Below are 23,783 nucleotides of genomic sequence, written 5' to 3' on the forward strand. Positions count from 1 at the left end.
AATAACGACTTTGTACAAGAATGATATATAAGTACGACGTTTCGACCATAACTCTTCATCAGGCCTCATTACTCGACGTACAACACGCTCAACTCCATTGATTAACAAAAATCATGACTCGGCGTATTTGGGCATACCCTCTCATCAGTCCCGTCGCTAGCTATTGTGCTCAGGGGGGGATTTCCAAGTCCCATTTGCCGAGAAAGTGGATGAGCCATCTTGTTTTTGCCGACAAATTTGGAAATTTGCCGACTAAGCACCCCTAGATGGCAACAGACTCGAGGCAAGTTGGGAAGCCTCGCCCCACGCACAGCCCCATAGCAACGTGCCTGCCTCTTCCTTTTCTCCTTTCTTTCTTCAATGTCTTGTATTGTAACGTCTTTCAACATATTTCCTTCTTCCATCTCTATTGCAGATTTGAAATCATTTGCTTTGCAAAAAACGTAGGGGGGGGGGGGGGGGGTGGCCCTGAACGCACGATACCTCTCTTTATACCCATTCAACCTTATGGTAAATTCTGCAGAATAACATTTCAATTAGAAGTTTAAAGAGATTTACCTCAACCGGATAAGCAAAATTTGACATTTTTTAGGTTTTCTATGTATTTAGAGAAATTGTGGCCAAGACTTGTACCGCAACGCACAACGAAGTGAAAACGGGAATGAATGGAGACCCTTCTTGCTCTCTAATAAAGTGATTTCTTATTTTAAGGATAAAATAATAAAGTTATATCGTGTATTTTACCTTGTAGTAATATATGCACAATGAAAGCTGTAAGCCATTTCTCAAATTTCAGGCACCATTTCAGAAAGATTGAATAATGAATGAAAACTTTCTTGCTTTTGTCTTATTGTAGCTCAGCTTTTGCCCGTGTAACTTGATTTTTAATTAGGGTTTGGTTTTTGAACTGAACAAGCATTTCCTAGCGTAGAGTTTTCTGTCTATGTTCTGACATTTTAGACTTTGAAGAGTGTTAGACGAAAAGCTTCAGTTTACTCAAATGTTTGCTTTTTTCAAAGCCATTTTTTATTTTTGTACAACCAAAAGACTGTTTGAACAAGCATCATCTGAATTTAAGCATTTTATTCGATCTTTTCAATTAGCGTTGTATTTATTTTGCAATTTTTGCTGCTCTTTCTATCAATTATTTTTGTTGCACACAGAACTGATGCAAAAAGCCTGTCCAAAACGACTTGAGAGGTGGAGCTTTCAAATTTTGTTATTGCCTGAATGTTCCTTCCTCATTGGTGCGCCTGCGCAATGAAAGCATAGTCCGTACAATAATGGCCGTCTACAATAGCAGGGATGTGAAAGTATGATTGAGGCTTTTTTACAAATGGTTTGATTCAGCTGGAATATGGATACAATTGTGCATTTAATTTTATAGGAAAATAAATGTGTTTTGAGATGACGTAGGAATTATAGCATCAATGGCAGGCAAAAGCAGGGATTTAGAGAAGTGCTTTGAAGAATCACAAGAAACAGGCACGCTGAGCATTGCACGTCGAAATATGAAAGAATTTCCAAAGAGCATGGAGAACTTTGATCTAGCAGATGTTGTACGAGCAGGTAGGTAAACTAGGGTTTTTTCTGCAATTAATCATGAGCATCATAAAAGAGCGGTGTGTGCAGCTAATGGCTTGATCAATTTTCTTCACCGCATGTTTCCAAAACAACCAACGTTTAGGCCCTGAAAACAGTCATTAAGTTATCTGTTAGGGATAAACCATCTTTTTTGTATTGCTAAACAGTGAAATTAGTACCCAATGAGCAACATTTATCAAACATTTATATACTCCTACTGATGGGAACAACTCGCAGTCACCCGAATTGACATGTTTATCTTAATTACAATCAAAAATATTTGATAAATAGGTGTAAATCTTAATGTTTGGATAATGTTTTGTGGCAAAGGCTCATGCTAAGCACGAAAGATATATTTGGAGTACGCTATTGGTTGAGGAAAAACAAACAATTGCTATACATCAAAGGAACTGATCTGCATGCATGAAGTCATTCCAGGTAGCCTGAGATTAGATCTTTTTGCCCTCTAAAACTGTGGTGGAGAGAAATATAAAATGTGATGATAGTTTTCTGAATGGTAATGTTATAAAGATTTATATCACAGTGTTTATATCAAATATTAATGGGTTGTGGCACTTGAAAGTCTTTCTATTGACACATAATTATTATCTTAAACGCAGTATAAATAAGTATAAATTAAAACTCATTCCTTTTTACTGACTTACTGTTTTATCATCCTGATGGAAGACATATGCCAAATACTAGGTTTGTAAGCCCAAACAGATGGCAGCTTCCCTTAACACCATTTGTGGCTAGGGTAATGTACGAAGCCCACAAATACCAGAAATATTCAAAAGATTTATCCAGTAAACATGGTAGTCTTTTTTAGAGTACTCCTTTTACAATAAAGCAATCAGCTGTCTGTACCAAGACTAAAGTCTGACAAATGGTTTATTTAAACTTTCATTTTCAAATGAAATTTATTCCCTTCACATGTGCTACCTTTACCAAGTTACCCATATAATTTTGCTGGAAATCTTCTACTTTAACTTTTGTTTTTTGCAGATCTTTCACAAAACAAGTTTAATGAGCTGCCACGAGAGCTGAGTGATTCTTTCATGTTAGAATGCTTAAATTGTGCATTCAATTACTTGAAGAACATACCTGACCTAAGCCACATTCATTCATTAAATCATCTGAATTTGAGGTATGTTTTTGTTAGTCTATTCATACTTTATTGATTGTTTGTTTTTGTTCTTTTTTTCGATTTGTGGTTTATATCTACAGCTCTCCTAATGACATCTTCCATTTCTCCTTTATTTCAATTAGAGTGATTTCTATAAACAACCAACTTATTATTAAGGGTACTGTGCAGTCTAGAGAGGTCTCAATAGGCAAAAATTGCTTTAGCAAATGGAAACATTCAAACATCCCCTTTCTGACCAACAAATAGCAAATGACAAATTAAACCTGTATCGTTGTCTCATCAAGTTTCTGTTGGAAATAAATGTCAAAAAACAAGTAACCCAAGTGTATTGGGTGAAGGTCTATTTTAGGAATGGATCATAAAAATTGTCAGCATCTGGAAATCCCTGGAATGAATTTATTCCATCTCACCTTTTCGAAAATCAGTCAAATCTACATGCAGGCTAGAAATCGGTCTCTTAAAGAGAAATATCTATGTGTAATAGACCACTTTTGCAATGATGGAAATCAAGATTGATAACAAGGTCTGTATGCCAGAACAAAAAAAGTGATGTTCCAATTCTGATGTGCAATGTGCATAACAGCTATAATCAAAACAAATCGTCAAGGAGAGTGTACTCAGGTCACCTCTAAATATTAAATCACTGATTTGTATAATGATATAAAAGAATCCAACACATCACTTCCAGAAGGAAAGGCTATAGAGTGTTTGGAAGACTTAGGAAATTTTTCTGTAAGAAGGAATTTGAAACTTTTTAAAACGGTAAGGAGAAGACAACCAGCATGATAACTGACTCGGTGCTCTGTACCTCTGTGGTGTTTTGTTGTGCAAAGCAGTGCAAATAGGAATCTAAATATGAATGAAACTTCTCACCATTGCTTTGAAAATGAATATACTTACACCGCAATTCCAGAAGAGTGTTTACATCTCTGTGGACAGACAAGTTACATGGAACACCTGTATTTAATTCCATAAACTATACAACTGATTTCAAGCACTTTCTCATGAAAAGCACTGCACGCAAGAAACTTTATAAAGGATTTAGAAAATTGAAGTTGATAGAGGCCGGTATTGACCTTTTTTGCCAGAGTGAAATCGAAAGTTTCTAATATATCTGGCAATGTTACTCTGCTGCATGCACTTGCCCTGCTGGTCGTGGTCATTTTTCTTATGGTGGTGTGCTTTTGGGGCAGGAAGATTTTTGTATAAGGGGCTTTCAAGAACATGTGTCTTTTGTTTTTCAGAAAACACAAAGTATCTCTAAAGAACAACATTTTGCACCAAGCTCTTCAAACTCCAATGTGTCATCCAGCCCCGTCCAGTCTCAAGAAAATGATTGAATTTAATTTAGTGAATATTATGATATAACAAACCCTACTTTCCAAGAGATTTGGGTTGTCCATTTGCAATAACATGCCTTTTACTGCAAACAAATTGTTGCTTTTGAAAATTCAACATATAGAGAAACTTCCAATGAAATTGGAAAAACCAACATTGATATAGTGTCGAGCCATCTTCAAATTAAAGCTATATATTATAAAGGATTCATACTTCCTGCAACAATCCATGGACAGAGTTTTTGATAAAGATCATGCATGGGAAGCATACAAAAACAAGCTAGGAGTCTGCAGTTGGCTACAAGATATTAGCTTCCTGTCCACATCTTTAGGCTTCATTGGTTGTATCATATGGGAAATAAAGTGTCCTTTCTCAAAATACAGTTGCAAACATTCTAAAATCAATAAAGACACAATATTTTTCCTTGAATCTGATGAAATTCTATCCATCTAAAGCAAAGAAATGATACTGTTTTCAGATTGGGGTAATTGTTTTGTTGTCTTCTTTGGCAATAATGAGCTCGCATTGCATGCAGTCTGTCTTTAATGAGATCACTTTTCTTTCTTCCTACCATTTGCTAACCAATCTCTTTTTTCTCTCTGCCCATTTTTTATTTAACATTTGATTAAAATCTACCACAGTTGTCACAGGTGTTTCTAGGTTTGTTTTGAAGATTTGTACTGGCGTTAGCAGGTTTGTGAATGGATGTCTTGGTCCGAACATCAGTTTTCTTGTTTTGGATTAGGTGCCTCGCTTTAGTATTGATTGCTCCCAAATAAATCATCAGACCCATTCCTCCCTGCTTGCATGCTATTGCACCCCTCACACCTCTCCCCAATATACCTCCCCCATATAAAGCCATGTTTGAAAAATTCTTTCAAGTTGGCTAGAAAATTTGAATTATCCAAACTACAAGATAACTTGGATGAAGCTGTGGTAACTGAAATTCACAAAAAGAAGGGAAATGGGTTTTGATTTCTATCAACATAGCTTTTAGAAACAAAGAGTTTAAGCTATTTGGGATTTTAACAGACCTTTTTTCTTTTATGTGGGCAGTGGCCCTCACCCTCACCAACATCCTTGCTAAATTATCGATACAGGCTATTTACCACCTTTTCAAAGCATGTCTCTCCAGAATGAGACAGGAAGAGTATTTACAGAAACGTTAGTTCCTACCATATCCTATCACAAGGTATTCCTGAATTAAAAGTCAAGTTACTAATGAGAATAAAGCATTATTGCTTCATTATTCACATTTAATATCACTACATGAAACAGTTTTCTGAGGGTAATCACACATTTAGAAAACCAATCGGCTGATAATACCCTTATACCCCTGTTAGGTATTCTTTGGCAGATAATAACCTAATACCAGTCTTCCTTTAATAATTGTTAGACAGTCAATCACCCTTGTAACACAGGCCTTGCACTAAACAAAATAAAGAGGCTCCATAAAACAAACTCCTAAGAAACTCTAGTCATCAAAAGATTAGTGTTATAAACTCTTGTATAAATCTTATATCATAGAAACCCAAATATTTCCATCATTTAAAAAGATTGTTTATGTTTTATCAGCATTATTTTCAAATGATATTTTGCTTCAGTGCAATATCATTTTACATTTTCAGTCATTCGTTAAATTGCTCTCTGTGTGCTTTAGGTGCCTTTCAGGGCAAGGCCTGCCTTGTAAGCTCTTCTCTGCGGCCAGTTTGTTGCTCTTGTGAAATTTCTTAACAAGAAGACCTGGTTTTTTTTGTTGAATTAAGTTTTTAATAATGTATTAATTTTGAAATTCATCGCCTCATGTATTCTTTGTTATTGTCTATTATTAAAATCAACAATTTTGAAATATAATGTTTACTTAATTTCCATTGTAATATTTTCTTTTAGTTTTAATTCTTTGCGGTTTTAATTTTTAATTCTTTAATTCTTTAGAAGAAAAATTATTTGCATTTCTTGGATTCTTATCAAAGCAATTATTTTCTCTTTTCACGTTTTAGCCACAACCAAATACCAGTCCTTCCTGTGCATATTTGTTCTCTACCTTTAAAAGTTTTAATAATGAATCACAACAAATTGCATGCCGTTCCGAGTGAAATTGGTCTTCTAGGAAAGCTACAGAAGTTGGTATGTACACTTCTACTTTTTCGATCCTTCATAGAGTTTACATTTTCCAAGATTTAAATATATGGAATCAAACATTTAATCAACAATGATTTGTTGCCTGAGTTTTTGTGTTGAATGTTTTACTGTCCATGTGTCTTCGATATTGGGTTTTTCGCTCTCTTCTCTAATTGGCCAACAATGCCGATGTTATGAAAAAAAAAATAATTAATTTCAAAAATTACATGAATGACATTAAAATCTTTGTTAAAACGTTCTGCTATAGGTAGTAATAAGTTTACTGGATCCCTGATGCTTTTAAAGTATATGCATTTGTATTTTGATTTTATGCAAAGGTGTCAGTTTTATATTATAGACTTAGCAGTAGCTTGACAATGATAAAGTTATTTCTAATATATGGGTCAAGTATTTGAAGAGTGACATCACTTAACTGTCCATACTTTTCCCCCTTATCTTTTTGGTTCAATGTTGGTACAGACTGCTAAAACTCTGATCTACATATCATATTGGAAATAATTCTTTAATAAGTTTTTATATTAATATTCTTGAAAATTTCTGTTTAATTTACTATCATAAAGTGCTTGATGCCATATAGGCAGAACTAGATCAATTATAAGTATAAGACAGGACAGTTCTTAGTTGCTACTCTGAGTTTCACGCTTGATGCGATCATCAGGCATCTGCTGTTTTTAATTTTCTCCCAAGAAATTACCTTTTTCTGCAAATTAATTACTGGCATCATCCATTAATGGCTTGCTGATTTTTTGTAGGATCTTAGTTGTAATGAATTAACAAATCTACCAAGCACAATGGGCGAAATGGTGTCATTGCGAACTTTAAAAGTCAGACGAAATCAGCTAATTTCCTTGCCAGATGGTATGTAGCTAATGTTGAACATCTTTTCACATAAATTTTCTTTTGTAGCAAAATACTTCAATGATTTTTTTCTTTTCAAAGATATGCTGAAGTTGCAGCTTCTTTAAAAACTAAAACTTAAGATCGGTAAAACTTTTTTTGCTTCATTCATTCCCAGTTTTTTTGTAATATCTCAGAGACAAGTTGTCATTTTCGTTGAAAAAATCAAAACAACTTAGAAAACCTTCTTTAAAATTGCTCTCAATATTTTAAAAGTTTTTATGCAGAATTAGAGCCAGCATGGTTAATGAAAGAATAAGGCTTTTCCAACCAAAAACTCTTTACTTCAAAGGTTTTTTCGTTAAGGCAAAATTTTAGACAGCAATTTCTGTAATTCCAAAAAAGCTACCCCACAAATTACCTCACCCCTACTGCTACAAGATGCAAAAACACAACTGCCTGTTTGGAAATAAACAAAGAAGGTTTAATGAATGTGTTTTTTCTCAGGGTGATTTTCTCTAGTTTTTATGGTTTTATAACATGTAAAAGGTAATTTGACCCGTGCCAAAGGATATTTGTAGCAATTATGATTGCTTTAAGCAATACACTGTTAGATGAATTGTTATTGTCAAATCTAAATTTTCTTGTGCAGATCAGAATTGAACATTTTAAAATTGTTTAAAAAAAAACTTAAAACCCATCAGGAGAAGACATTTTAGTGATGACTGAACAATGAAAATATAATGTGTTTTTTAGGTTTTGACTTAACCAATCATTGTTCTAATATTCATAATTGAACAAATGCATATCTGTCTGTTTGAAATCGGCATCAACACTTCGACATCAACATTTTTCAGCCTGCCAGGATAATGAAAACCCCTTTCCATTTTGCCGTGTTTCTTACCAACACATCTTTGTATTAAGGAAAATTATTGATATTTATAAGAAAAGATAGAAGATTGTCGTTCTTTTTTCTTCAAAGATAATTAAAATATAGATATGTGTATGATTAATTTAGACAGTAGTTATGTCTGAAAATTTATCAGTTATTATTCTAAGACCGCGAGTTCTGTCTATATGTTGATCAGCTTTTATTTCAAACGACGAATCCCCCTGATAAAACGTTCATGAATCTTTTATAAATGCAAATTAAGGCAAGTGTGTCTAAATTAAACACTTGGCAGAAGTTGGGCTTGTTATGGTCGATATCAGAAATGGTTTTATCGTATGATGATTCATTCTCTTTGTGACTAGGCCTAATAGAATCAAATTAGAAATAAGACGGTATATCTTTAGACACAATTACTCATAGCTTAGCCACTAGGCAACTTTTTGTAGTTAAATGCATGGGCAATGTATCATTTTATAGGCAGTGAATTGTGAACACTATTATTTTCAAGGAAAAAGTTTAATATGGAGCTCTGAGACAGCAGATTAGGCCATGCAAGAGAATAAAAAATCAGCTCCCGATCTTCTCGCAAGGAGGGCAATGGGTTCTTTTTAAAGAGTTCAAATAAGCGCCAAAGTAGAAATTCATTTCTGTTGGTAATGGCACCAAATTAGTTAGTATGTCTGGTGGTGATGTTACTGGGGTTGATTAGAAACATTTTACCTTAATTGGATGTAAATTTAGGTTGCCTTAGTTTGCCAAACTGATGATTTAATAATGCAACAAGGTTATCGATCGTTCTTATGTATACAGTCACAGTGCTCCAAGGTGACCCTTGGTGATTCTGAAGCTAATCAGAATTCAATGATTTTCACTGAAGAAAACCTGACTTATCTTCATTTGATTAGCATTATGTGATTGATTCACAATTCGTCTCACAGACTGGGAATGACCTCTCTTTCCTAATGCTTACGCAATGCAATCATATTTCGAATGATTAATGGCTTAAGTTAAATTTACCCTTCTCTGACCTTGAGATAACACAGGGCAGGCAACTAAGTGCCCTGGGCACTGCAACTAAGACGATAAGCTTGCATGTTTGATTTTGCAGAGGTCAGTAAACTGAAGAATTTGGTGCATATGGATATTACAAGCAATAAGATTTCGATAATTCCACCTGCATTTCGACTCATCACTTCGCTTGTTGTTTTCGAACTGAAAGATAACCCGCTGACGTCACCGCCAGCACAGGTGAGACCTCATAAGGGTTGTTTTTTGTTTCTATGTCCGTGAATATGAAGAATGAGTTTTAATCTTTAAGTTAATAATTTTGTGTTTTACTCTTTTTTTATAAAAACCAGATATTTCTAGCTGAGACTCAATGTTCTTATTTTTTGGATAATTCGAGGCTCGGGTTTTCTTAAAATTGTTCTTATTTCAACTTTGATATATCTACAACTACATACTATAAATTGTTTCTAAGGCCAATAAATAACCTTTTAGCAAGACCTTTAAGTAGCAAGGTTGATTTGCTGATTAAATCTGCTTTGTTTATTTACATAAAAGAAACTTTTTAAAAACACATTGTTTTCTTCTAATTTTTTTCACCAGAGGCTGGGAGTTTTCTTGCTTTCTTTTCATTTTGTGGCAAATCGACCCGCGATCTTTTTATAAAATGTGTTCTTATAAAAAAAGTGTAGAAATATATGTAGACATGGTTAGTTGTTTTTTCCTCAAGAGGAAAATCTCTTGAGGTTTTTATGTGTTAGCTGTAAAATTCTGTATATACTCAAAATCAAATTGTTTTGATGGCATCGTTTTGACAACTTTCGTTAGAAATCTGCCAGCAAGGCTAACTGGAGTCAATGTTGACATGACATGAATTCTTTCAGCGATATTTGTAACCATTTATGAGGTTTTAATAAGATAATGTCCGTCAGGTTTCCGCAATGTCTATGGTTTCTTTCTTTTAGAGCGTTTTAATTTAATCCCAAAATGTAGTTATGAGATAAAAAATCATTCATAACTCGTAAAAAGAATATTAATTTTTTCAGGTAATTTTTAAGAGTCCTGTTAAGTAGCTAGAGTAAAGTAGCAAAGGTTTTTGACTTAAAAAACAAAATGTATGTCTGTTTAATATGTTAGTAAATTCATAAGTTTGAAGACCGGAAGCGTAAACATGGCATCGTTAAATACTTTTTATCCTCAGAGATTTAAGTGTTTTGGAACCGTGTGAAAGCAAAGGCTCGTACTCTCTCTTGGAATCTTCAACCAATTACGAGGCTGGCGACCGCCGATTGGTAAAAAACAAGGACAAAATTCAACGCGTCAACCTTCCTCTCATGTCACTTTTCATCTGGATATCAATTTCTGCTTCCTTTAGTCATTATTAGAAGCTTATCCGCTGAGGACAAACTATTATTTAAGCATGCTATTTTTCCTCTTTCCCGTGCATATGAACAGTCATAATTGTGTTTAATGAGAATTTATAACTGTTTATTCCCATAGATCTGCCTAAAGGGCAGGATGCACGTGTTCAAGTATCTTAGTCTGGCTGCCCAACAGCAAGAAAAGGTATTTATAAGTTCAATGACGTGCTACTTTCAATGCAAATGAGTATTTTTATAGACTGGCAGCTAACCGTTGCTGCAAGTCTATTCGCCTTATTGCTCTTTGTGGTTAAGAGGTTTATGTTGCTTTATGTCCACCGCCAAGAGATTTATAATAAAAACATGTTAAGATGTTGTGCTATTTTATTTCATGTTTTCATATCATCATATTTGTTTTAGTTCAAAATAACATTATCAAGACCTCTTGACAGTTCAGTTAATGCCTGCCGGTTATAAACCTTATCGTATAAAGTGCCTGTCAATTTTTATGTTATTTATGTTATTCTTATCGTATATAGCAAATTTGTTTCATTATCGAAAGACTTTTTAAAGAATAAAATCGCAAAGTTTTTAATCAATCAAATAAAACGTTTTTAATTGTACAGCTGTACAATTAAGTTATCGGAAATTGTTTTTCCCTTTATCTTGTCGTATTTAATAGAACTTTTCAAGACAATATTTGTTGAATTAAGGACAATATCTTACTTATTATTTAACAGAGAATAGCCATGTTATGTGGATCTGTTAACATCCGTTATTATTAGTATTATTATTAATTATTATTATTATTATTATTATTATTATGTTTGTTCAAATCTTTTAAATTTTTATAACGACGTCTCTTATTTTTGATGTACACGCTGTCCTTTCCCTTTTTGTTGTTCTGATTGCGGTTTTCCGAATTTCTCCTTGATAGTCATTTTAATGTCGTGCTTTAATAAGCTGGAACAGAATGCTAAACTGTCGTTTCAACTTCTTACTGAAATCACCGGGTGCATTATAAACGAAGAATTTTTTTATTTGCTCTTATTTTATCTGCAGACTTGGTCTTTGGAAAGAGATTCTCGAAGAATGACAAAGAGAACACCTTCTTCGAGCAGTATATCAAGTAACAGGTTTGTCGCAAAACTTTTTAAAAAATCTTTAGCATACACAGATTATTTCTTCGTTTGCTTGAGATAACTGCCCTTCAAACAGCAAGTTTTTATCTGTGTTTAGGCCACCTACTTTTTGCATTCTATGATGACAGCAACAGTAATATCAATAGTTAGTTAATCAGTAGATTTTTCTTCCCAATCCTAGCCTTGTTGAAAGCGACCTTAAACTCAATCACATTGATGAAAATGGAAAGATGGCTGATAGTGTTGATGTTGTTGACAACAGAGACCAAACTCAGAGCGAGGTAGGAACTGCTATAAAGTTAGACGGCGTGGTTCTGCCCCAAAGTGCAGAAATTATTGGATTAGTTGGCTTAGTGGCCAAATGCATAATCATAATCATGATCATCGTAATGCACCATCGTTTTGCCCATATTAGGCATCAGCATCTGTTTCAATACTCTTAAATCTGTTTAAAAAGTCAATAAAAGTTGTTAAATTCCCTTTTATGTTTGCTTACCAAGGGACATTTTAAAGCCTAAATATAATTGTAATTTAGAATTTTCACAGTTAATGTTATGTTTTTTTTAAAACCTTATGCTAGCAAACTTAAAAACGTTAAACATTAAAACTGTATATAGCACACTGCACACTGTCATATTGAGGTGGCAGGCAAATAAGTTGCTGTCCGATTGGTTTCACTCATCCCAGCATGCTTCGATATGGACAGATGCAACAAATCAACCACTGATTATATCGCACTCATTCACTTTATTTTTTGTCCAGGAAAAAGAGGCACTTGCTGATAAAAGCACTGTAGCACCAATTTCAACTAATGCACATGTAGTCAAGCCCGCAAAACCGCTGGATTTAATTGAGCAGGTAATGCTAGGGCCTAGCTTTGCCAGTCAGGTAGTGGGGTGCTAACACTTTCTCCTTAGTGCACAAAATTTAAATTGCAGTCAAAGACTATAACACGTATTAGAGTATCAGCAAAGTAATGATGATTCTATTGTGGTAGACGAGTATCAGCTCTGCTTTGCATTCAACATAGTGCTTCAAGCCAGTTCCAGTAATGCTGCCCAGTGCTTAGTGAAAACTTGCATGATATGAAACCCACGCCTTTGCGTCCGCAAGCCACATCTTTGGCTGTGGGTGTGATGCACATGGAAATAGCTTAGGCTGTATTGACATTTTCTGCTCCTTAAACCTTCAGCTTTAAAAACATATAAACAAAAAAAACAAGATGATCCTTGGACATGTTACCTTTGGTTTTTACTTTTTGAGGTGTGCCTGTTTCTCAGATGTTGAACTGCAACTTTTTCTGATTCTCTGTTCGGATTCTAGGCTATTTTTCATCAAGTTTGAAGGAGACGCTCTGCTACAGGGTGAAATTTAGCATCTTGCACGGGCTCAATTACCCTAATCACAAATTCGTTGTTACGCTGCTTGTGATTTTATTTCAACTCCAAGTTTTTTTAAAATGATTAGTTAATTAATTATTTGGCATACTCCCCTCATAGTGAAAATATCCACCAATAATGATAGTTAGTGCTTTGCCATTCCCTCTTCCCTCGTTTTTTGGTAGTTAGTGCTTTGCCATTCCCCCTTCCCTCGTTTCTTTTGGTAGTTGGTGCTTTGCCATTCCCCCTTCCCTCGTTTCCTTTGGTAGATAGTGCTTTGCCATTCCCCCTTCCCTCGTTTCCTTTGGTAGTTAGTGCTTTGCTATTCCCCCTTCCCTCGTTTCCTTTGGTAGATAATGCTTTGCCATTCCCCCTTCCCTCGTTTCCTTTGGTAGTTAGTGCTTTGCTATTCCCCCTTCCCTCGTTTCTTTTGGTAGTTGGTGCTTTGCCATTCCCCCTTCCCTCGTTTCCTTTGGTAGTTAGTGCTTTGCTATTCCCCCTTCCCTCGTTTCTTTTGGTAGTTAGTGCTTTGCTATTCCCCCTTCCCTCGTTTCTTTTGGTTCCCAGTTCTGCTAATAGTCAGAAAGTTAACAAGCCACCAAGTCTGAAGTATATTTTGCTAAAATTCATTCATCATTATCGTTTAACAACCTTGCTCCTTATCACAAACCTCTGTCCTTAAAAAAGATATGTACTGCATAGAGTTCTTAAGTGATGACGTCAACAAATATATTTTTAGGATGAAATTAACTAAGGAGTTAATTGCTATTGCACTATAAGAAGTATTTACAGGTTATGACGTCAGCTTGGGTTTGCTTGACAATAATTGTTGGCTTCTTGTCTCTTTATCACAGTAGGGTCTACACAGTCAGATAGCCCGATGTCCGCTTAAAAAGCATAAATTACAAGACATTTTGTAAATATCAGTATATTATAGAGAAAGATTGGCACTGTTGTTAATTATTTTGATTTATGGAGTCAACCTTCCTTTCTCAGTAGAAGCGATTTCACTCTACTCTTTTGGTTCAGTGTGCCACACTCGATTATGCTAAAAACAATTTAAAGCCGTTAAACAGTTGTTCACGGACTGAATTCTTGTGTTTAGGACTTCGGGTTTCTAGAAGCAGACGAAAACCGGCAACTGAACGATGAGCAGCCAAAAAAGAGCTTTGAGGACACTCGAAATTTGGAAAGGAGAATTTTGAAGGATCACGAGCTTTTGCAGCAGAAAATGCGACAGCAGGAACGGCCTAAACAAATAAAACCCAGCAAGTAAGGGTCACAGCCTGCTTCTTCTCACGAAGGAAAATAAAATCGTTCAGATTACCATTTTATGTTTTTTTTGTTTTATAACTGGTGCATCCACACTCAAACGTGTTCTTTGAAGCGTAAAAATTTTTGTTTTTTCCATTATTTTACCAATAGCTCGAAAGATGCGATTTCATAATTCTATTTCATTATGAACACAAAGTCTTGAAAGCACTGGCCTAAAAATTTGTCACATGTGTGCATTATCCTAATGTTACTTCTTTCACTTCAATAGCAAAAATCGCCAAGATCAGCAAGTCATACATGATTTTTTAATTCAAGTTAGGATTTATTTTTTAGTTTCTTTTCCAAAATCAGTTTGACTTCAGTATAAGCTTCGTTTTTTCCCTGGAACCATACGACAAGGCCCGGTCAGTTCAAATCTGACAGTTTTCATTTCTTTCCAGTTCTGCATTGTAAAACATCTTTGCACGCTTAAGATTATTCCATGCACAACAGGTCCTAGATTAAACCATCTATTTCTCTCCAAACAGACCGAAAACTGCGACTTTGATGCGTAACCAAGAAAAACCGATGCAAGCAGGACATAGCACCATGTCTCTGGATCGTGCCAGCGTGCGAAAGTACGGGGGCAAAATGAAAAGCTACAATAACGACTTAGAAACGTAAGTAAGAAAAGGCAAGGTCTGGCGTTGTAGGGAGAGTGGGATGGAATGGGATAGGTATAAAGATATTATGGCTGCAAGTTTAGATAATCGGGCAGGTTTTTAAGTGAGGTATGGCATAAGTAATGGCAGCAGTTTCATGAAATATGGTTTGTCAGGGAATCACCTAGAGGGGATTGATTCTTCTCGCTCTGGATTTATCTTTAGTTTCTCTTTGTTTTAAGTCGTGTTTTAAGTTTGTTTCAAGTTTTGCATTTAATCGTGGTATTTTGTCAAAACAAGCCTCATCTTGCCCAGATATTGAGCTAGATACTAGTTTTATGACAAGGCTGAGAAATCAATATTATATATTAATTAACGATTTATTGTTCTTTCTAAAGTTAATCTTAATTTTTCATGAATTATTAAAGTCATAACATGAGATTTTGATTCTTTATATATATTTTTACGCTTAAGAAAACAAATTTTCCAATCTCCTTGAAACAACGATGACCCACAGCCTAACAGGACCACCTCAGCAACATGTAATTTCACTACCTTCAAATGAAATGAGTTTGTAAGATTGTTTTTAATGAGTTTTAATCATTGTTTGTAAAGATTTGACCTTTTTTGAATTTCAGGCCACATGAAAACGAAGGGGTGAGTGAATAATTTGCAAGATTTTGTGCAATTTGATATCGTTTTGAAAATGAGTTATAATCATAGACATATTTGGTTTTATTTTTGTTAAATTTTAATTACTTCGCTAATAAAAAGCACTTCAGATCACAATAAAGACAAAAATCTGTTTGAATTTTAAGACATAAATGATAATATTTTTTGATACTCAGCATTGCTTTTTGGAAGAACAATTTTATCTTATTCAGGCTACACTAGAGGCTGTTACGTACGTATTTTGTATGTTAATCGTATTATGATTCAAAATTTGACCATCTTGAATATTGTTACATTCGCCCACAGCCAATAAACGACATTGCGGAGAGAAAGGAACAGCTTCTCAGACTGAGACAAGAGGCGCTCATCACCAAACAAAAGCTGGAAAAAATCAGATCTGAATCAGAGTTTGTAAGTTATTTTTCTGGTTACATAAAATTACAAAATTTCCAAACAAAATTTCGTTTGTAAGTTACTTTTTGATCAGATCTTTATGGTAGTCATAAACCCCTGAATTTTGTCGTTATTATCACCATCAATGAACGATCCCCTCCTTTTTTATTGATTAAGTTACGTTTTTTATCTCCTGTGATAAGAATATTCTTCATTTCTGTTTTAGAGCCAAGGAAACATAGAACTTACCCATCCTGTAAGTAGCGTTAGCTCAATTTTCCACTTTCACTTGACCAGAATTTTTTTGAGAACATTTTCTGACAAAGAAATTCAGATGTTTATTTGGTCTCTCAAACATTGTTTTCTAAACTAGGATAAGAAAAAGGAAGTCAGGGTTTATTTTATCATACAGTATTTTAAAGGCACTAGGTCCCGACGCATTTCGCTGGCCAGTTAAATTTCCCATTGGTTGGACTACACAATAGACCTATTGTTACGTACCCAATCGGCAACGTAAGACTAATTTGCAATGTTTTCTTGATAATAAATGCGCTGAACGGTTGATTGATGGGACACAGTGCCTTTAACAGAATTTTAGTTCAAATAGAAACTACTGTTTTAAAAGTCTGCTATACGCGCTTTGGTTTTTAAAAAGGGTAACTTTTAGATGCAACTCCAAGTTACATGTCGAATGCGATTGTCAGGCAACTGTTTCTTATGATTGCATGAAGCCTGAATTTCAAAGCTGCAACTTAAAACTGTCCTATTCTATACCCCACAGCTAACTTTGGTTTTAAACGATTTCTTTGCAAGATTCGATACTCTAATGGTTGCCTGTACTAAAAAAGGATCGTATCCTTGATAAAGCTTTAGCTACGATGTATTTTTAAATAGTTTCTTTAAAGAATTGATTTCTGGAAATAGGTAATTCTCTAAATTCTATTTTATTTCAGGCCGAAATGAGTCCTCGAGCTAGAACTGCTTCGCATGAAAATACCAATTCGGTAAAATTCTTCTTTCTTCCTTTAAGTTTATTGGTCTTCCTTTATTGGTTTTCACATCTCATTTTCTTCATTCCAGTGTATTCATATAAATTTTATAGTTCTAGAGGCGTTATTTAACTTCCTTCTCCATTAAAGGGGATTCTTTTCAAGTATGATTTTTCCTTCCATGGTGCCTTAAGTTTTTTTAATTTCAACCCTTGAAATAATGCTGTCAACTTGCAAAGTCTTCGATTTTCCATTGTATAAAACATGTCAACCCCTTTGCTTTTTAATGTTTTTCATTTTCCCTCTCTGAAAAAAGGTTTTTCACATTGACCTAATTAAGCGTTCCCTGCAGAAGCAGTTAATCTGAACGGGTTCTTTTTATTAGAGGCATTTGGTATAGCTCTCAGTGGCGGACACCTGGGGGGGGGGGGCGAAAGGGAGCGACAGGGGGAATCAGTTAATCTGAACGGGTCTTTTTTATTAGAGGCATTTGGTATAACTCTCAGTGGCGGACACCTGGGGGGCGAAAGGGGGCGGTCGCCCCTCCGAATATTTTGGAGGACAATGGACTTTTGCACTAAAACAATTGGAAAATGTGACGTCATTTTATCAAAGCAATAGGCTTGCTCCCCCTCCCGATAATTGACCAAGTGTCCGCTCCTGATCACCCTTTAAGCTGCTATAATTAGTTTTTTGTTTTTTGTATTTTAATTACGTAAAATTTTCACAGACACAGGACCAGCCCATCTTCGAAGGCATAAAGAAACGATCGTCGATTGGTAAAAACAAAACAGGTATTTCACCAAACTTAGCTTGAATTGTGACCCGAATAAATTTCATTAAATTATGTCAAATATGACTTGAGTAGCATTAAGTTCTATCGACGAATCTTTGTTTCAGTGTAGTACATTTTGCTATCTCACCAAGCATAGCTAAAATTTTGCAAAGGTATGGATGGCTGATTTCATTATCACTATCCTGTTGTTTGATTTTGGGGAATGTGGGGGAGGGGGGGACTAATCTGCAGGTTCTGCAAAGAACTTTAAAATTGTACAGCTTTGATTGTAAGAAAGTCTAAAATTTCCCTTAAAAAAATAGATACCGAAACAGCATGCATTGTTTACAAATCTATAAACTGCCTTGCTCCAGATTACTTATCTACACTCTTACACAAAATCGACATGCAGGATAAAACTTAAAAGAAATACAGCGAGCTTTCTCATAACGTGGTTTAGAGTCTGGAATTCTTGGATTCAGAAGACAAGCATGCATCATCTATCAAAACATTTAAAGATGCTTTCTTTCGTCAGCTAGCAAATGTTTTATCATTTTTAGCATTGTAGTTAGGGGATTTACTTTGTATTTTAATATAAAGTATTTACTGTGCAAGATTTTTAAGCACGGCCCCCTGAAAAGCAGCCCCCTAGACTGACGGGGCAACTGAAAATTAAAATGAAAGGAAATGAGTTTCAGCCATATTGCTCCGGATGCATTTGGTTAATTTTTAAAATCAGAATTTGATCGAATGTTTGAATTGCTTTTTAGTTAAAGCACTTAAAGAAGGCCACTCCACTTACACAATGAGACGAATATTTGACAGTGCGAAAGAGGAATTTCAGCAGTTAGAGGAATTAAGAGATGTAAGTTCTCTTGAGCTATCTCGAAGATTTGAAAATTATTTCAACTACATCACAAAGTTTAGCTGTGGCAGCACTTCTAAAATGTTTATCATGTTAATCTAAATATCGTGTGATTTCGTGCCCCCTTTAATAAACGGAGGATCCACTGGAAAAGGATTTTTTAAATTTTTAGGGGGAGAGGGAGGTTTGCGAGCCCACCCAATAACATATTAGCTATGGCACTACAGAATGCAATTATTTTCTCCCAATCTTGTAATAAGACCATGTCTCTTTATCCTTGTGTCTCGTTGTAGGCCATTGAATCACGCCTGCGCATCAGTCTTCCAGACGATCTTCCCGCAGCACTTGCCGATGGAGTAGTGCTTTGTCATTTAGTGAACCACGTGCGAAAAAGCACCATACAGGTTATTCATGTACCAAGCGCGGGAATGGTAAGTTAGACCCTGTTTTAATGAAAGCCTTATTCATTTCGTATCGGGTTTATTTAAACGAACACATAGGTTTATTTGGGTTTGTTTCTTCCCACACAAAGATTGTTTTACAAAGAAAGTATGAAGTATATCAGATTTGGTCGTTCCCGTGTAAACAGATGACCATTCCAATATGAAACCAAACCGATATGAAGCCAAACCGATATGAAGCCAAACCGATATGAAGCCAAACCGATATGAAGCCAAACCGATATGAAGCCAAACCGATATGAAGCCAAACCGATATGAAACCAAACCGATATGAAGCCAAACCGATATGAAGCCTAACCGATATGAAGCCAAACCGATATGAAACCAAACCGATATGAAGCCTAACCGATATGAAGCCTAACCGATATGAAGCCTAACCGATATGAAGCCAAACCGATATGAAAAGAAACCCGTGTTAGAATCTACCCTGATTCATATGATGTTTGCTGTGTGTGAGGAAATCTGCCGTCATGTTAAAGTCGGATAAAAGTTGGATTCAATTTATTCTAAATACTGTGATTGGTTAGTTCTCGGGTAAACTGCAAAGTACATATCAGGATCTCTTAAACGAGCTGCCAATCTTTTTAGTGTGTCGATCAATCTTCTACGTGAATTATCAATTAACCCCAACCCTGCAATTTATACTCATTTAATGATATTCCTATCATTTTGACATATCTTAGTTTTTGCTTAAATTGTTTATCTTTTGTGTTCATAGCCAAAGTTGACAATGCCAAAATGTTCAATGAATGTAGATGCATTTTTAGAGGGGTGCCGTAAACTGGGCGTTGAAAAGGTGAGCAAGCATTCTCTATGTTTCATTGATTAATTCCTTAATTAACACGAAATGTCCATTTGAGCCGCTCAGACCATAAGCGGTTGCTAATTCTTTATAATCTACACAAAACCGGCGGACACAGCGAATTCGAATAGGCAAAATGTTTTGCAGGAGAGCGTACACTGACTCTAGGTGACCTGTGATTCGTTTATACAGTCAAGAAGCTCCTTGAGATGTATGACACGAGGTTGATGGGATTACCCTAACCGGTTTCGCTCGTTCCGCCCACAAAACGTACTTGGTGTTTAGTATGGATACGGTTTCACTTTAAAACCCATTTTCAAGTCCTGTTACAGTATTCTGAACTTTATTTATCCTCGCAGGTAAATCTTTGCTCGCCTCCGGACATCTTAGAGGAGAAGAATCCCAACAAAGTTTGCAAAACGGTGCAAGCGTTGCTGCATGCAACGTCAGCTACAAATTTGTGATATAAGATGGCGCCAAATTTGTTGATAATGTTATACAGACTAATTTGTAAAAATTTTGGTTGTAATTTTTTAACTAGGAATCGTAGAAAACTGATAAATGTATAACTAAACGGAGGCAAACAGCCGCTCTTTGCCCCTTGGCCACTTGGAGGCTTGGGCAGAAGACCGTTACCTTATCATAATCGTCACCAAGTAGAATCTGGAAAGTGGTTGTATTTCAATGCAATACATTTTATTATCATATGATTGGGGTATATCGGGCCCGTCTTCAAACCACATGACTAAGGCTTCCCTTGTCAGGCCTTGGGCCAATGTTCGAAAATTTGGTCGTAAGGAGCCCAGTGAAGGAGCCGGTCAAGGGATATTCCTGGACATATTTTTTGGTCCGTTCGCTCTATTTATAGACGCTTCTTTTCAATGCCCGTAGTTCTGATATTTTAATAAGAGCTAAACTCTACCAACGCATGGCTGAAAGCTGATGAGAAACTGACCCCCTTTTTTTAAGCACTGTCCTTATAGCATGTTACATATGATAAACCTTCTTGTACTCAACGCAAATAATTTCAGAGGTCTTTTGAATGCCTGGTCTCGCACATCCTTATTTCCAATAAAATTAATGGCATTATACCAATTTTCTCTCCTCTTTAAGCTTCACACATGTTAGAACTGCACATTTTCAGTATACAAAAACTACATAGTTTGGGTCTTACCTCGCTTTCCCTCGTCGTTTTATATAAAGAAAGATGCCCAATTCAATCAGAAGTTACGCCATAAGAATTGCTTTTCCGGGCCTTTCTTAACAATCGCGGTGCAGCCATTTAATTCCGCCTACCAAACACACACTCATTTTTTTCTAGTTCATTCGATTTTGTTCCATCTTTAGAAACAGTATAAAGTTAAGAATGGGCTAAGACAGGTACTATATTTTTCAACTGGAAAGCACTGCAGTTTTATAGATTCGCATGAGTTTCCTTAATTATTCTGAAAGCAGTCACACAAACGATTTAGGCTCAGTGCCAAGCAGTGATGAAAGTGTTGTATCAGTGACATGTGTTATTCCCAAATCAAGAGATTTTCTTTCCATATGCAAGGTAAGAATCCAATCGAATGCTTTTGGACTTGCATAGGAACTTTATTAAAATATGTGTTTCGCCTATTTCATTTGGCTCGTAAGTCAGTTTACCCGCTACTGCGTGAAAACACAGTATCATTGCTCCTTTAAGGCTTTGTTTTCAAAACCAGACCTAATTCTGATCCAAATTCAGTCTGAATTCTCGTGTCTGGACTAAATTTCATCGAGATTCTCTCCAGCCTAATTACTACTCGTGAATTAGCTCATAAATGGTACATTCAATTACATGCTCGAACATGCGCCGTTTTATTTACGCGACACGTGCGAAACCTGTCAACTATTTTAGTCGCATGTCTAGTTGATACCTCGGGATTTCTTCCTTATAATTATTTTCAGCTAGATCACAGGCCAATCTGATAGTCTTACTTGAAATGAATGTTTTACAGGGGGCGCTCTTTGAGCTCTCGTTAGATACAAATTACTGCCTATTTTTGAAGAGACTTGTATAATTACGTCATTATATAGCACGGTATCTAGCAAAACATTCCATGAAATAACAAATCGTATTTTGGTGACTTATTTGTATTTAAATACCAAATATTCGAAGAAGTACTTATAATTAGAAAAAAAATCACTGTTGTAATTTGTTTCAATTATTTATCTGCCATTTGTAACACGTGTCTACAGTTCGAATATACAATAAGTGGTGGCGCGAAGTAGCTAAGTGGGAGTAAAGAAAAAGCAGTTTTTGACAGGCAAAGAAATGAGTTTTTCTTGTAGTCTGTTAAAAAAGTGCACAATCTTCAAAACGCGACTTTTCGTATGACTAGGGGCTGGTTAATAGTGAGGTGTTTTTGATAATATAGTCGAGGTTCTTCCAATGATTATTTTCAAACGATTTCAGTTGCTTCTCAGATACAATCTTGATTTTGCTGGTGCTATTCACGCATTTTGGTCTGTTTTTCCATATTGTTTGCAACAGTCTCTCGAGAAAGATCTTCAGAAGACTTACCAGTGCCAGTTTGAGTTGAAATTTTGTTGAGTTTTTGATGCAAGGGATCATACTTTCAACGGTACAACTTTTAAGTTTAGTCAAGAGTGCCCTAACAAATTCATGCTACAAAATGCAAATACTTGTTTGCTTCCTTATCTAATTACAACCAGGAAACGTAACAAAAAAACATAAATCTGGCAACTGAAACTGCTTTATGAAACCAAACCTATTATCAAAGGTAGATTAAAAGGATCGAACTTCGTAACTTAGGCCATTTCAGAGTTCCTGTCAAAAATGATATTTTCTTCTATCCATTACTAGGTTTCGCTTAGATACCAAGGTCAGTTTCTGTGTAAAAAAGGGTACTGCGAACACTCAGAAGAGCAAGATGGTAAAATCATAGAGGACAACATAATTTGCATTATTTGTTGTTTTGTATAAAATATCTTGAATAAAAAATGAGTCAAAGACTTGTTTAAATAAAAGAGCGGTAACGTCATTTGCCAGTTGGGGAGGAGGTTTATTTTCTGTCATGGGGGCAACCTGGGCTTTCTAGCAACATGAACACATGTAATGTATAGGACGGGTGAAAAATAACACCAGCTTGCTTGATGTAGTTCGATCTGGGGTAAAATCTGCTCTTTGAAAAAGGAGCAATGGTAAGAGTGAATACTTTAAGACAATAAAACAATATAGATTGAACTAATTTGTGGAAAATTTAGGACAACAAAAGTATCAAGACTATAGGTTTTATTTCATCGGAGGTCTTCCTGGAGGTCGGGCAAACTTATGAAACTGCCGCCGCCTTTAATAACATTTCAACAAGAATTTGTTTATAAAATGTTGCTATTGTGTCAATGGTCCATGACCATTATAAAGAAAGGGGTAAGCAATGAACGGAATGGAACATAAATACAAAGTCCAAATGTGAACGTGAATGGCCAATTAACTGAGAATGTAAACTTTACGATGACGATGAAAACTAGAGGGAATAATTGAGATGCTTCGGCTTAGAAATTCTGAATATGTTTCATAATTGCATGCGTATGTTACAGATACTTACGAAAAAGCTATTAAATATAAGTGACATTTATTAAATAATTAAAGAAAAAAGTTAAACAAATAATTGATCTAGAAGTAAGCAAAATAAAGTTTGAAATGCATAGTGAGGATGGGAGAATGGGAGGTAAGGAAAGAAAAACAAGGTATTGTATGCTAATTAAAAAAGATTCAAATGTGTAATGAGGAATAGATTGTAATGTATAAAAGTGAAATTACTGGACCAGAATATGATGGATATAAACAATACTAGGCTATTTGATATTCTATCACAAGACTGTCGCAGACATAGGGAGGTAGCAAATTATTTTTCACGGCTTTTCAGTTTCATGAAAAAGTACCCTAAGAACATACTAGACTGTGCTCATCAAGGGATATGAAACATCCGAAATATTTTTCAATCCGAAATAATGCTGATGAGTGGGAGGTAAAATATCACTACCATACTGGGGTGCACCGAGTTTAGTAATGTGAATGTAGTCGAGTACCCCACC

At 35.4% G+C, this 23,783-nt stretch overlaps 1 protein-coding gene across 2 annotated transcripts; it reads left to right on the plus strand.

The window, feature by feature from the left end:
* Window positions 1–1,254: 1,254 nt before the first annotated feature.
* Window positions 1,255–22,446, plus strand: LOC135684196 (leucine-rich repeat and calponin homology domain-containing protein 1). Of its 2 annotated transcripts, XM_065199642.2 has the most exons (20): window positions 1,255–1,569; window positions 2,590–2,731; window positions 6,070–6,196; window positions 6,964–7,069; window positions 9,049–9,188; window positions 10,446–10,511; window positions 11,369–11,442; window positions 11,630–11,729; window positions 12,211–12,306; window positions 13,933–14,099; window positions 14,630–14,761; window positions 15,382–15,400; window positions 15,722–15,826; window positions 16,035–16,064; window positions 16,762–16,812; window positions 17,528–17,591; window positions 18,343–18,437; window positions 18,731–18,868; window positions 19,617–19,694; window positions 20,060–22,446. In XM_065199642.2, the coding sequence occupies exons 1-20, from the start codon at window positions 1,431–1,433 to the stop codon at window positions 20,162–20,164; spliced, it is 1,974 nt and encodes a 657-aa protein (XP_065055714.2). In that variant the 5' UTR covers window positions 1,255–1,430; the 3' UTR covers window positions 20,165–22,446. The 2 variants fall into 2 exon arrangements, with proteins under 2 accessions (XP_065055714.2, XP_065055715.2); XM_065199643.2 differs by lacking the exon at window positions 12,211–12,306 and having other exon boundaries at window positions 1,256–1,569.
* Window positions 22,447–23,783: the final 1,337 nt, after the last annotated feature.

The sequence above is a fragment of the Rhopilema esculentum genome, chromosome 21 (assembly GCF_057945365.1).
Source record: "Rhopilema esculentum isolate cy_ngs chromosome 21, ASM5794536v1, whole genome shotgun sequence".
Lineage (NCBI taxonomy): Eukaryota > Metazoa > Cnidaria > Scyphozoa > Rhizostomeae > Rhizostomatidae > Rhopilema > Rhopilema esculentum.